This window comes from Mchenga conophoros, linkage group LG10 (assembly GCF_057382185.1).
Source record: "Mchenga conophoros isolate Kocher_MC1m ecotype Shallow Benthic linkage group LG10, M_conophoros_male_GT1.1, whole genome shotgun sequence".
In the NCBI taxonomy this organism is placed as follows: Eukaryota; Metazoa; Chordata; class Actinopteri; order Cichliformes; family Cichlidae; genus Mchenga; species Mchenga conophoros.
In genome coordinates this window covers 1,035,270-1,049,658 of record NC_140535.1, presented here as the reverse complement: position 1 = coordinate 1,049,658, position 14,389 = coordinate 1,035,270, and the positions used below count along the sequence as shown (strand labels likewise).

Below are 14,389 nucleotides of genomic sequence, written 5' to 3'. Positions count from 1 at the left end.
TGAGATTCATTTGCAAATCCTGCAGGACATCCATGAAGGATCGCTGTTACCAGAGCAGTCCGTTTCATCTGCAAGTAGTGTCCCAACACGAAAAGATCAGTCCTAACGGGACAGTGTTCACTGCATGATTCACAATCATGTGGTCCTGTACAATATGTTACCAAGGCACCTACTCATTATGATATATTTACTGACTCTCAATATTTGGAAGCCTGCTATCCATCTCAGGAAAGACACCAGGGGTCTCCTCCTTTCTCTAGAAATTCGTGGATAAAAGAGGTCCAACACACTCGAGATATGCCCTCCACAGGAAAGCATGAATAATCAGTGTAAAGAAGTAAACATGAGCAGAAAAAAAACCATGATCCATAGGTACAAAAAGGTAACAGCACGCCATGATTCATGAAAATCACAGAGCAGGGTCAGAAGATGCTTGAATGCACAGTGTGCAACTTTCTCAGAGTCAGTCACTATAGACATTTCAGATGAGCTCAAGAACAGCGTGTTAGAGTTAAACAGGACTTGGGCTCAGCCTCTTAGCTGCAGTCAAACTCCTAATACTTCACCATACCGACAAATTTTGGGCAATTTCACACCGCTAACAAACCTGACAGTTCCAACAGGACTGCACAACAGTGCACAAAGTCTAAAAACACACTGATGTGGAAGAACCTGATTGGCCAGGACAGAGTCCTGACCTCAACCCAAAAGAACATGTTTGGGATGAATTTGAGTGGAGAGTGCGAGCCAGGTCGGGTCAGTGTCAGTGCCTGACCTTTGGGAAGAACGGTCAAAATTCCCACATCATATTAAACACTATGAATTAAGAATGGGACATCACTCAATTTCATGTGTGTGAGGGCAGACGAGCTAATACTTTTGACAATATAGTGTAGCAGGATAGGCACAAGTACCTGGGTATCCCACACTCCAGTGATGTCCATGATGATGCATCATCTGTGGGGCAAAATACCTGAAGAGGCTAAGACCAGCGCTGAGAAGCCAGACACTGTGCTGGTTGGCAAGGAGCAGAAAACTGCTTTGATAGAAGTGGCAATCACAGATAACAACTCCACCAAGGAGCAGCACAAGAGCCTTGAGAAGTACTAGTTGAGAAAACAACCTAAGCAGGTGTGGAAAGTCTAGACGAGTGCCGTTACCTCCCAACTGGGAAAAGTGGCTTTTCCCAGTTGGGAGTTTTCTTTTTTGAATACAATCATCTAATCTCAATATTGCTCACAGTATTTATAACTGGTAAAGCATGGAAACTGGTAGTGTCTCTTCTACTTTCTTCTTTGAAAGTAATGGTGGTAGGCAGGGAGCTTCCTGGTGCACGGTCACCACTTTCAGGCACAAGTTCTACAAAGCAGCAATAAACTGAGGGAAAGTATATCAAAGGATTTGCAGCAAAACATACACAGTTTTTCTGTTGCATTCAAATTAGTATGGTTTCACTGACAACACTGAATGTGATCCCTGTTCGATAGAGTAGAGAAAAGAAAATCATTACATCTAGTTTCTGTTATCCTTCTCATTCTCAAGGAGGAAGATGCTTTTTTCCGAAACATCTGTTGGCAAATAAAATATGAGACAAAAGGAGAAATAAGTTAGTGTTGGTGATATGCCTGCACTTCAGCAAAATACATATACAACAAAACAAAAGAGTCAAAGTTAGAAACATTTGTATTCAACATATTAACGTTCCTGAGTCTGACAGCCTTCCTAAGCTATAACAGTGGCTCAATCCAATCTAATGTTATTTATATAGCACCAAATCACAACAACAGTCGCCTCAAGGTGCTTTATATTGTAAGGCAGACCCTACATACAGAGGCAAACCCAACAATCATATGACCCCCTATGAGCAAGCACTTTGGCGACAGTGGGAAGGAAAAACTCCATTTTAACAGGAAGAAACCTCCGGCTTCCTCAGACTGTGGTGCTGTCGTTTCGATTCATTTTACAGAGAATTTTTTGGGAACAAAACTCAAAAAGTACTTCTTATAAAGATGTATGTTCAGTAGCTACTTTTTCTATTATTCTAGAATTTAACAGTCAATGTCATTAACGAATATTAAAGCAACACAGAGGCAGCTTCCAATATCACGTACCACCTGGTTGCACTTTGGCATATCTACTTAATATCGAATGGCTGTTTTTCATGGTTCATTCACACAAGTGTGGATTCTGACATTTAATTTGAAAGCCTATCAGCGAATTGCTAATGTAACATAAATGAAGTTGTAAAAGTCATTTTTCACCCACATGTCACCTTGTAGTCTGAAGCTTGTGGCAGCTCTGACGTGACTTTTCACATAAACATGTTTATACTTGAACGAACTAGACTGCATGTTTGTCAGTGTATGTTCTGTCATCCAGGTTATACTAGTTTAAGGAACATGGAAGTGACTGGATTTCTCTCATCCCAGAGGAACTGAAGAAGCCTCTTGGATGAGAGATGAAATGTTGTCAGGAAACTTAAAGACATCCAGTCAGTTTCTTTCAAAGCTCTTTAGACTAGACTGCGTTTAAACACGACAGAGAATTGCAGCTGTTAGCTGAATAACTTGCTTTGTTCACAGACACAGAAGGGCAATGTCAGCTTTCTATTGGAGGAGAGACTCTCCCCTCTTCATTAAATCCAAATTCCAGTTGATCATTCATTTCGTGCCAGATTATACCTTAGTCTAGTGTATTAGTATGAGATCAACTCTCAAAGGTTTCTAGAGCTATCAAAAGCAGAATGGGGAACAGGACGTCTGGTTGCACTGAACTACCACCCGTCTGTTTTCAAGAAATCTGACAGCAATAATAATCTAAATCTCAGATTTGGTTAGAGCTGAATCAGGTGACCTTGAATCCTCCTTTATTATAGTGCTATAGGTGGTGGGCAGCTCCTCATAATGGAATGAGTCCTCTGAGCACCACGTTCCACGTAACCGTTTTTCTCTACTTTCTCTTTGCCCCTCACCTCCCACGTGGCCCTGTAGACGGCTGCTTCTCCCAAGCCTGGCTCTGTCAGAGGGCCTTCCTGTTAGAAGGAACATGGTCAAAATGGTGACTTTATGCGGACTCAAAATCAGTGCAGCAGACACCAAGATTCAAGGTAGACTTGTTACATATGCGTGTTATTTTTGTCATATTCATTTCAATGGATCTTCCTGTTGCAATCTGCATTTTAGTTCGTTTGAAACGTTTGACAACACAAGAAGAAAACATTGGTGTACACATACTGAATGACAGCCAAATCTGTTTCCTGTTTAAATACACACAAAGGATCTGGACAATGAACAAATATTGGATGACAAATCTAGAAACTGCTTATCTCTGGCATTGAAATCTTTTCAGGTTTTGGGAAAATATGTTTTAGGCACCAGAAATAAGCATGCATAGTAATTTAACTGCTCTTATTCTTACATGAAATACGCGCACCCATACTCCACTGCAGCACAGACATGTATAGTTCGAGCATACTTCAATATTGCCATTTCCTGCAATTGCAAACATGTTTTAAGAGGCAAACTGGCCGTTTCCTCATCAGCAGCAAGTGGTTAGGGTCTGTTGGGTCATCCGTTACTGGAGTCAGATGCCATTTAGACAAGAATCAGTGTTTATTGTGTGCACATTAAAATTGTGCACATTGTACGACAGGTAAGCAGCACACCATATCTTTTCACAGTGCTGCGGCCTAGCTTCAAATCAGCAATCCAAAGCGATCCACTCCCACATTAGTAACGGGGAGTTCATCGGGTGGAAGTCTGTCTTCTTGGCCAGTTTGTTCCAATGGTTTGCCTTTAGTGTTCCAGCAGATTATGCATCCTGACAGAAAGTTCCTCAGCGCCGAGTTAGCAGAAGGAATCCAATATTTCTGTTGCAGCTCTGAGAGCATATACAGTCTTCCACAGTGTCCAATCTTCTCGTGTGTGTCCTGCAGTGTGGTCATACGCACGTCCTTTGGGATAATGATTGGATGCTTCATATGTTCTGGCATCGCAGCAGCAGCGAGGCCACCTCCAACTCTCAATACTCCATCCAGAACCAAGCTGGAATTATAACTATAACAACTTTAATTTGTATAGTTTCAAATATTAATTTAATGTTGAATCTGCCAAATTTGACAAGAAGACGTCAAATTCACAAAAATGGGAAAAAAGCTGAAAACACAAAAAACAGCATACTGTAAGTGTCTAGAGTCGCCTTCAGCTTGTTATCATAATCCTGGGTTTGCCCATGGATCTCCTCTCAGTGTAACTCACCAAGAGATGTCCAGCTGAACCATTTCAGCTGACCCTGTTCTATAAAAATGTTCAACAGTCTTATGGCGGTTTGCAAGAAGCTTCCACAGCCCCGCACAGCGTTGTACCTCAGGCCATGGTACCGTCTGCCGGAGGGCAGGAGTCTGAACAGGCTGTGGTTGGGGTGTCCCCAAGTGGAAGCCCATCACTTGACTACGCCGAGAAATTCTGTCCATTAAAATAATAAAGAGGATGTGGGCCAAAGGGCAGCCCTGACGGAGTCCAACGCATTGGGAACAAGTCCGACTTGTTCCTGGTAATGCAAACCAAGTTCTTGAAACAGCTGTACAAGAACCAACAACAAGGGTCCAGACACTCCACGCAGCACGTTCCATAGAACATGACAAACGTAACAAAATTTTGCTAACGCCAAGATCAGAGTTTATGTGGAAAAATGAATAAAATCTTATTCAGGACAGGATTTTTGAGGATTTGTTTCTGTAAACAACTTTGACACCAGTGTCTGGGGATATAACCAAAATAACAGTTGTCTCAAGATGTTTATTTTGCAAGGCGAATAAAGAAAACCCAACAATCACATGACCCCTCATGAACAAGCACTATGGCGATAGTGGGAAGGAAAAACTCCCTTTTAACAGGAAGAAACCTCCAGCAGAACCAGGCTCAGGGACAGGGGGGCAGCCACCTACCACGTGTAGTTGGGGTGGGGAGACAGGGCAAAGACACGCTGTGGAAGAGAGCTGGAGATTAATAATAACTAATGATTAAACGCAGAGCGGCGTATAAACACACAGTGAGTGAAGAAGAAACACTTTGTGCATCATGTGACGACCCCAGCAGCTTAGATTTACTGCACTGTTCCAGACATAACTAAATGCTTGGTCCAAAAAGGAACGTTTAAGTCCTTAAAGTAGAGTGTGTATCGGTCACCCTGAATTCAAACTGTGAGCTGGTTCCACAGAAGAGAGGCCCTGAAGCTGAAGGCTGCCTCCCATACTGTAGTCAGCAGCCTCCCGTACTGTTCCCATAAAAGCCCTAGGAACCACTAGTAAGCCCATAGTCTGAGAGCAAAGTGCTCCAATGGAGTAAAAGAGTACTACGAGGTTTTTCAGATAAGATGGGGCCTGATCATTCAAGACCTTGTGTCTCATCACTAAATATTGTAGCAGCCAGCAACCATTGGTGCTTCAAGGCACCAATTTGAGGACACCTTGTATATACCTCTGCGATGCACTGGAAATTTTCATGTCCACTGAAGCACTGTAGACTCAATAACTACCAATCACCTGGCATTATCTAAAATATCAGGAATTTAATAGTCCAGTCATTACTTGGCTCGACAGAAAAAAAGAGGAAGAAATCCCTAAAACAGTAAACCAGTGGGTGAAAGTGCTCAATGAGTACAAACTCCAAATTATTAAGGTGGCATGCCTGTGACCCTGACTTTAAGTCACCATTACAAGACAGAAGATATGTACAGTGGGCTCACTCTAGTATTACATCTACTTGTTCAATGACCAAAACATTAAGGGTCTCTGTCCGATTGAAGTTCCTCATGTTATCCAGATATTCATGGATGCTTATAGTTTCGGGAACAGCAATGGTCTAGTAAGTAAGCTGTACCAGAGTAAGGTTATAATGAATAAGGACTCTACAAACCATGTTAATGGGAAAAAGAAGCAACTCTCAAACCTGGAGGGACTTTTGTTGGAAAAAGCAGATCCACTTCTTTATCACTCCCAAGGAAAAGTCAAAGCAGAACTCAGCTGGCTCTTCATGCTCATCATATCCACCAGCCACATATCCCATATGGAAGGATGTTGCTGCAATTATTTCCCAAACCCTGGGTATCTTGGTTTATACAAGCTTTGGGTCTCCAGATCTCAGGTATATCCCGGAAAATATGGGTAAATATGCCTACCTTCTGAAAGTAAATGGACTGATTCTTATCTACTCTCCTGGGGTACTCAAAGTATTAAAATAATAGAAGAAAGTGAATGTTGTATTAAGTACTCACTAACATTCCCACTTGGATGGACGCGTCGGAGAGCAACTTGGGGTCAATATCTTGCCCAAGGATATTTGGCATGCGAGGGATCAAACCACCAACCTTCCAGTCAGCAGATGACCTGCTCTACCTCCTGATGTACAGACACCCTGTCATGTTTGCAGCAAAATTACAAAATGTTGGCTTCAGAAGCACCCCCCACAAATTTTATTAACATAATTAAACACCTTCATTTATTAGACCAAATGACTCCATCTGTTTACAAAAGGATTTGGGAGAAAAGCGATGGAAAAAAATTCCTATCTTGCCGGCACAACCGACCATTAACAACACCTGTTGACATACATGAGAGCAAAGACATAATCCAACTGATGCTACTGTAACACCCATGACCTCTTGTTTTGTTGGTTCTTATATCCTTTGTTCATGCAATGAAAGTGGAAACATGAACTTAAATCAAAAGTTAAAATACACTTATGTTTAAAATAATGTTGAAAAATAAGGAATCCATGTTTATTTAGTAAGCCTCCATTCTCCTGATGTTCTCTGACTGTTTACATCGTGCTAAATTATATTACAGAGTCCAGCGTATGCATTCAGTTTAGCACATTTGATACATGTACTGGCTAAAAGTGTTAATAGTTTCAGATGTAATGCTTCAGAGATCCCTGCTAGAGTGAAGCCTTCAGAAAAAATACATGCAACATTTTTCTTCCCACCTGTTGGTCTCTGCTGCATGGCAGTAAAGCGCTGATTTTATCTCTACAGCTCAAACCTGAATTCAGCTTCTGTCCAGACCTTTTCTTTGTTTTTAAAATGATATCATACCTGTGTGGCTCAAAGAATCCTTCCTTATAAAGCAATCCCAGTGAAAAAATGTCTGTTCCACTCACAGCGATGTGTACCTGGGTTTTGAAGGTTTGAAACAACGCACCTCTTTTCCCGTTTCTTCCCACACTCTGACAGGTGGAGCTCGGAGGTGGACCTGGCAACTATTCAGCTCCAAGCCACACCTTCATACCTGTGCACTAGTGTAATTGCTTAACCAGCATTGACTGTCAACCGTCTCTGTGATAAGTGTTTCAAACCATGACATTGTGACTCTATGAACAACAGGATGGACTGTGGGATCACATTTTTCCTCCTGTTGTCTTTAAAACTATAGAAAGACAAAATAGTGGGAGTGCTTTCATACTGCAGATGCCTTTCCTGGTTAAATGTACGCACTGCACTTTATTGCACATGTATTTACTCGGTCTAAGATAAAGCATGAAAATATTCAGGACTTGAAAAATAAAACCCATGATGATTCTAATAAAATAAATAAGAGTCAAGAACAATGTGTAGACTTGTCCTCGAGACGGCTCATGCAAACATGGAAACCACATTTCATGCTTCTGTCACCTGAGCTCAGCACAGTATAACATGCAACACTTCTTTAAAGATCTGTGGAGCACCAACATCCACTCACACATCTGATATTAAGTGAAGACCACCAAGATGTTTATGTGGAACTGTCTGAAGGCAGACGTCCTTATTCTGGACTTTCTATATCAGTATAACAGAAGAGTGCTGACTCAGTGTCCGTCGTTCATGTTGCAGATGTTTCTTAAGATCAGTGCAGATTGTTCACGACACATAAAATGAAAGAAGCAAGCAGAATGATGCTGAAGCAACCGCAGATATTTAAACTGTCAGATACAATATTCAAGAATCAGGTACAACACACGGGTGCAGTACGTGCTGGGGTATGTGGCTGGTGAAAACAAGATATAGCACATTAAAGGTTGGAGCCAGCCTTTTCTGATCTTGGAAGCTAAGCAGGGTGAGGCCTGGTTAGCACGAGGATAACAGAGGATAACGGGGGTAAACGGTATGTTGGGGGTGTAACCAGCTGTAAGTCGGACTGTGATCCCAGTCAATCAGCAAACTGTTGACATGTTAGCAAACTGGCTGCTACGGCTGATAAAACAACAGCAGCAGTGAAAATAAACGTCACAGTTTAACACGGAGTTTGTCTACACACAAATGATCAGGAGCAAAAGGTCGTAACCACGAGAACGAGCTCTGGTGCAGGGAAAACATTTTTCTAGCAGTGCTTCTTACTGTCATAACCATTCAGACCTTTACAGGGAAACGCTAGCTCGGTGCTCCATCAAACCACTGATCAGCAAACCTGTGAGCTTCTCCCATCCTCCACTGTTTGGTTTACTCAAGTCTACAGTAAAGATACAGGAGTTACATTACAATGTGACCTCTGACCTCACTTCCTTTAGGTTCTGTTTAGTTAAACTATGCAGAACTCTGACATTTCTAGCATGAAAACCAATGAGGAGTTTATTTTAAAGGACCTGTATTTTTCTACTGCTGATTATTAAAACAAAACGATGTCTCATCCAATTACTCGAAAAAGAAATGGAATACTTGTTTACTAAAATAATCAAAAGCTGCCGCTCGCGTCCAAACCGTCTCAGCCTCTGTCCTGTGCATCCTGCTCACTCGCAGTGAAAACTTGAACATCTCCTGTCTTTTTGATCTAAACACCATTTTGTAAATCTTCCCATTTTCTGAGCTGCGATCCTTCAGTCACAAATCCACCCGGCTGCTGGTCTCTACCTCTGCCGACCTCTCAACCCCAGGGATTAAAGTCATCTACCTTCACTACTTCTGCTAGTTGCCGGTTCAGTGTCACACTTGGGAACAATGCTTGTGTGACTGCGCTGTGCCAAGTGTACAGTTTGGTGGAGCGAGGATCATGGTGCGGGGCTGTTTCACAGGAGCTGAGCCCGGCCCCTTCAGTTAAAGAAACTCTTACCCCAACATTAGACATTAGCATGGACTGCCCCTTTCACCTCAAGCTGAACTCCAAATTTTGGAGCAGCAAATGTCTTTCGTTGAAGAGTGCTGTTAACAAATATCTTCAAATCAAAAGAAAGGCCCAGTGACTGTACAGCTACACCTTCTATTCCAGGGATGTCCAACTCCAGCTGTAGGCCAGGAACGCCGGTGTCCTGCAGGTTTTAGATCTCACCCTGGGTCAACACACCTGAATCAAATGATTAGCTCATTACCAGGTCTCTGGAGAACTTCAAAACATGGTCAGGAGGTCACTTAGCAATTTAAATCAGCTGTGTTGGATCAAGGACACATGTAAAACCTGCAGGACACCGGCCCTCGAGGCCTGCAGTTGGAGTCTTTGTGTTTAATGGCAATTCAAGCTTATTTAAAAGCTACAATTTCAAATATTTTACAAATACAAGTTAATCTAAATCATTAAACTCAATCTTGTTTAGTCTTAAATTAAATGAGAATTATCAGAATTTAGTCTGCGTGTGTCAACAGAGAAACTAAAGCCATGATGCTGTGTGGAAATGCCGAACCCCCTGTAAGGGTTGGGGCAGGCTCGTGGGACACGGCTCGTGCCCAATTTGGATAAACAGTTGGGAAAATGAATGGATGGATTTCCCAATTAAAATCACTCTATGGCTTTTTGCATAGAGTGAGTTTTCTTGTTTATCTGGTCAGTTAAAGATTTCCAGTTTAGTTTCTGTTACTCACTCTGAGGTCCAAACGTCACATACGCAGATTACTGTGCGCCTGTGATAACTGACAGTACACCGCTGTGAATGCAAAACAACTGTTGAGTCATCCACTTCAGACTGACCCACTCCAAGGACCCCACGTTCACATTCAAATGTCACACAGAGCTAACTGGAGTCCTACTGATAAGGCCAGGATGCAGTAAAGGCTACACCCACCTACGCGTCACGCTGTCAGTGAATTGGCACTGATTATTGAAGTTAATTCAAAGCACACATGACTGAGTCCGAAGCCAAACCAAGCTTCACGAACGACGCGCTGAAAGTCTGGTTTTTCTCAGCCGTTTAGTTTGGTGCCGTAAAATGACAACAGCAGGACTGAAACAGTGTGACAAAGATAAGCGGAGCATCCGGTTGATGTGCGCGCACACACGTAAATGATTTACCTGAAGAACCTGGTTTACTTTCCGAGCCCGTGAGTTCAGTGAAACATCCTTTTGTTCGCTCCCTGCTGCTCTGTCGTCTCCTCGGCACCAACTCTCCTGAAGTTACGAAACGCGCTGCTGCAGCCGCTCCATCTTGGACGTCACCGAGGGCTTTTTATTCTTTCACCGGGGAAAAGAGTTTGTTAGAGGCCAAGGAATCTTTTTCCATGTTGGGAGTAAAGAAAGAAGCGGTACATGAGAAGTGGCAGGAAGCACCCCCTCCCCCCCACACCGCCTGGCCTCAGTATGAGAGGAATGTCCATCCTCCCTCCCCCTCCTTAATGGAAACTGGATGAAAAAGTTTTTGGAACAGGGAAATCCCTCCTTCTCTCTCCTGCGCTCCAGACTGGGCTCTAACAAAGGTCTAACCAGCAGGAAAAAGTTACAAAGCACAACTCTGCGCCCGAAGTGTGTCATCAGACATGATCAGTGGTCGTTTATTAACCTCGCTCACGTGAAAAAGCTGAAGAAGGGGAAGAAGTGACAAAGAGGGCTTTGTTTCCCGGCAGAGCTCTGCTACATTTAAGTGCTGTCGGAATTTCGTGAGAAGGTGCCCATATGTTGGTTTTGCTTCACGTCAGTCGGCCCAAATCCACATGCAGTCATTTAGCACCATCAGTTTCAAGCCCTGCCTCGACCCTGTGCCGATAATAATGCGTTACTATCAATCTCCTGTATACAGAGGACCAGGACCCCTGTTGCTGTGAGCTAACAGTGCTAACCTCTGCTCCACAGGTCTATGGTGGGCTTCAGGGCTGCTTCATCATGTGATTTTCATCACTTCTTTTCACTTACTGGCGTTTTAGCTTTGCCATCTGCCATTCAGCTTCCAGCTCATTTCTGTGAAGTCAGTGAACGGGTGCAGGACTTGTGACCAGAGTGGGCTCTGTGACATCTGCACTGTATTCTTATATAGGTCAGTACATGTAGGCCATCTTCACCAGAAGGTGGCGCTGCTTTATTCAACTCTATTACATTTGAATTAGAGCCCTGGCAGATCTTTTCTTGGACCCATATCACTGTGTTGTAATGGGACAAATGCAACAACACATTCTCTCCTTGCGTCTTGGCTAACACACACACACGTTCACCAACCACAGTCAACATCAGGAGGAATGAACATATTTAGTCAAGTTGATGCTATAAGCCAGGCTACCACAGATTTAGCTTAGCTAGAGGGATTAAAAAGAAGCTGGTTAACCAGGGCTCCTCACAGGCTGACCGGATCACACTCATTCAACAGTTATTTCCAATAAACCAGCTTCTGTATATCATACACATATTATATTGAATATTTTCCTACTTATCTTATGAGGAACACTTTTTTTGGTTTACTTTGCTAAACATTTTAAAATGCCCCATACCATGTTATGGAAATTAGACATAAATGAATCTGCACAAACAGGTTGTCAATGTGAGGTTTAATTTGTCTTTGCAAAGGGGTCAGACAACAACAGTGCATCAGCAGACTGCAATGATTCACAGAAACAAGTTACAGTGCATCCAGAAAGGATTCACGGCGCTTCCTCATATTTTCATGTTACAGCTTAATTCAAAAATTTAATTCATTTCTCACTTCAAAATTCTACACACAAAATGACAAGTGAAAACAAGACTTTGATGTTCTTGCAAATTTATTAAAAATAGCGAACAAAAACATTACGTGACATTCAGATCTGAGCTAAGGTGCTTCCTGTTTCCACTGTTCATCTGTCAGATGTGTCTACAACTTGACTGGAGTCCACCTGTGGTAAATTCAGTTTACTGGACTTGATCTGGAAAGTACACACCTGTCTCTGTAAGGTCCAAACCATGGACAGGTGTCAGAGCACCAACCAAGCCATGAAGTCCAAAGAATTGTCTGTAGACCTCAGTGACAGGATTGTATCGAGGCACAGGTCTGCAGAAGGGTACGAAGAGATTCTGCAGCATTGAAGGTCCCAATGAGTACAGTGGACTCCATTATCCATAGATGGGAGACATTTGGAGCCACCAGGACTCTACCTGGAGCTGGAGGTGTCCAAGAACCTGATGGTCACTCTGACAGAGCTCCAGTGTTGCTCTGTGGACAGAGAACCTTCCAGAAGTCCAACCATTTCTGCAGCACCAATCAGGCCTGTATGGTAGAGTCATCAGACTGAGCCCACTCCTCAGTAGAAGGTGACGGCTCACCTGGAGTTTCCCAGAAAGCACCTAAAGGATTCTCAGACCACGAGAAGCACAATTCTCTGGTCTGATGAGACAAGGGTTGAACTCTTTGGCCTGAATGCCAAGCGTCATGGCACCACTCCTTGTCTGCCAATAAAATCGTTACAGTGAAGCACAGTGGTGGAAGCATCATGCTGTGGGGATGTTTTTCAGCAGAGGGAACTGGGAAACTGATAGAGTAGTCAGGGTCGAGGGAAAGATGAATGCAGTTATGTGTCCAGAGCTCTATGGATCGCAAACTGGGACAAAAGTCCATCTTCTAACAGGACAACATTCCTAACCACACAGCCAAGACAACAAATGAGTGTGCTGATGCATGCTCAATCATCCAGGTAAGCAAAAAGTTGATTCTGTTCATCTGGATGTTTTCAGTGGGAGAAACATTTCATCACTCATTCAGGTGACTTCTTCAGGCTCAGCTGACGGCAGGTTTCCCCAACCTTATAAACAGTACAATGCTGTGATTGCAACCACTGCCCAACTCTCTGTGAATGGTACTCATGGCCTTTGATCAATGGTTGTCGATCATGGTCATGACAATTTGCATATTAATGATCCAGAATCTCAGCTGCTGACGATAATTTTCACAAACTATCCAAAAGATAATACACAATCACAGACATGCAGAATTATAAAGTCTCTGGCCCCAACTCTGGAACCTTTTGAGAATCTCTTAAAAAGATTCAAATTAAATTGGCCCTACTACTACACTCAGTCTGCTTCTATTCTCCCAACTGGAGCTTACTCCAAAATGAAGCAGGTCTTCCAAACATGGGACAACCTCCCAATGTCATTAATAGGCAGAATCCACGCTGTGAACAACATTGTTTCTAAATTCATTTTCTTGTTCCAGAGACTGTCCCTGTTTCTACCAAATATCTTTTAAGAGAAAGTTTTTAAGCAAAGCATTACTTCCTTCCTACGGCATGGTAACATCTCAACAATAAGTAGAGCAGTACTTCAGCAGTGTGTCAATCTGAAGGAAACGGTACCCCAATCCAAGAAGTCTGGATTGGCTCTCTGTTTAAAAGTCCCAACCTCTGATGCTATGGGTCTTTGTGGCAGTACAGAGCTTAGATGGAGCCTGATAGGTGAGGGGATTAGCCCAGTACTGACTGCCTCTGTTATCCAGGTGTCTTCCCTGCCTCCTCTGATAAGAAAAAACGGAGACCTGGGCAGCCTTGCAAGCCTGGTCCTACCAGTCACACCTGTCCTGGCAACTCCCCTCTAGATTGGTGCACTTGATAACTGATTTGGTTACATTTAGTCGCCTGGAAATAACTCTCAAGGGTCTGTTACTATAAAAGGGCTGGAGCAACCTGTAAGAGCCATTTATACTCATGTAAATTTAACCTAATATCCAAGTGTTTCTTTGAACTCAGTCCACTAAGAAATTAGTCACCGGGAACATCCCTAATTATATATACCAGTCAAAAGTTTGGACACAGCCTCTTATTTAATGCTTTTCTTTAATTTTACTGCATCTACATTATATATACATGTTAAAGACATCTAATATATGAAGCAAGATTTATGGAATAATGTAGCAAACAAAAAAGTGATAAATAACTCAGCTGACAGGCCTATTTGACGAAATTTGATGAAAACTATATCACATGAGGATCGGCCCAGGAAAGGAAGACCAAGAGTCTCCTCTGCTGCTGAGGATACATTCACCCGAGTCACCAGCCTCAGAAATTACAAGTTAGCAGCAGCTCAGATCAGAGCTCCAGCAGCAGACACATCTCTACATGTTCAGAGGAGTCTGTGTGAATCAGGCCTTTATGGTCAAACAGCTGCTAAGAAATGGTAAATGGCCTGTATCTGTATAGCGCTTTACACATTCAGTCATCCACCCATTCACACACACATTCACACACTGGTGAAAGAAAG

General features: G+C 42.8%; 1 protein-coding gene across 10 annotated transcripts in view; it reads right to left on the bottom strand.

The window, feature by feature from the left end:
- The window catches only part of amot (angiomotin), a 43,477-nt gene extending 32,327 nt beyond the window's left edge, over window positions 1-11,150 (bottom strand). Inside the window, exons 1-4 of one of the 10 annotated variants that reach the window (XM_085288049.1) lie at window positions 7,093-7,122; window positions 6,274-6,413; window positions 2,972-3,031; window positions 1,511-1,568 (exon numbers count right to left, since the gene is read on the bottom strand). In XM_085288049.1, the coding sequence (XP_085144175.1) occupies window positions 1,511-1,568; window positions 2,972-3,031; window positions 6,274-6,345 (190 nt within the window). In that variant the 5' untranslated portion in view covers window positions 6,346-6,413; window positions 7,093-7,122. Of the gene's footprint in view, window positions 1-1,240; window positions 1,476-1,510; window positions 1,569-2,971; window positions 3,032-6,273; window positions 6,414-7,092; window positions 7,173-9,822; window positions 9,934-10,249; window positions 10,503-11,083 lie in introns of those variants that run through there. The other 9 variants (XM_085288041.1, XM_085288042.1, XM_085288043.1 and 6 more) reach the window with 9 other exon arrangements.
- Between the last annotated feature and the right edge of the window lie 3,239 nt (window positions 11,151-14,389).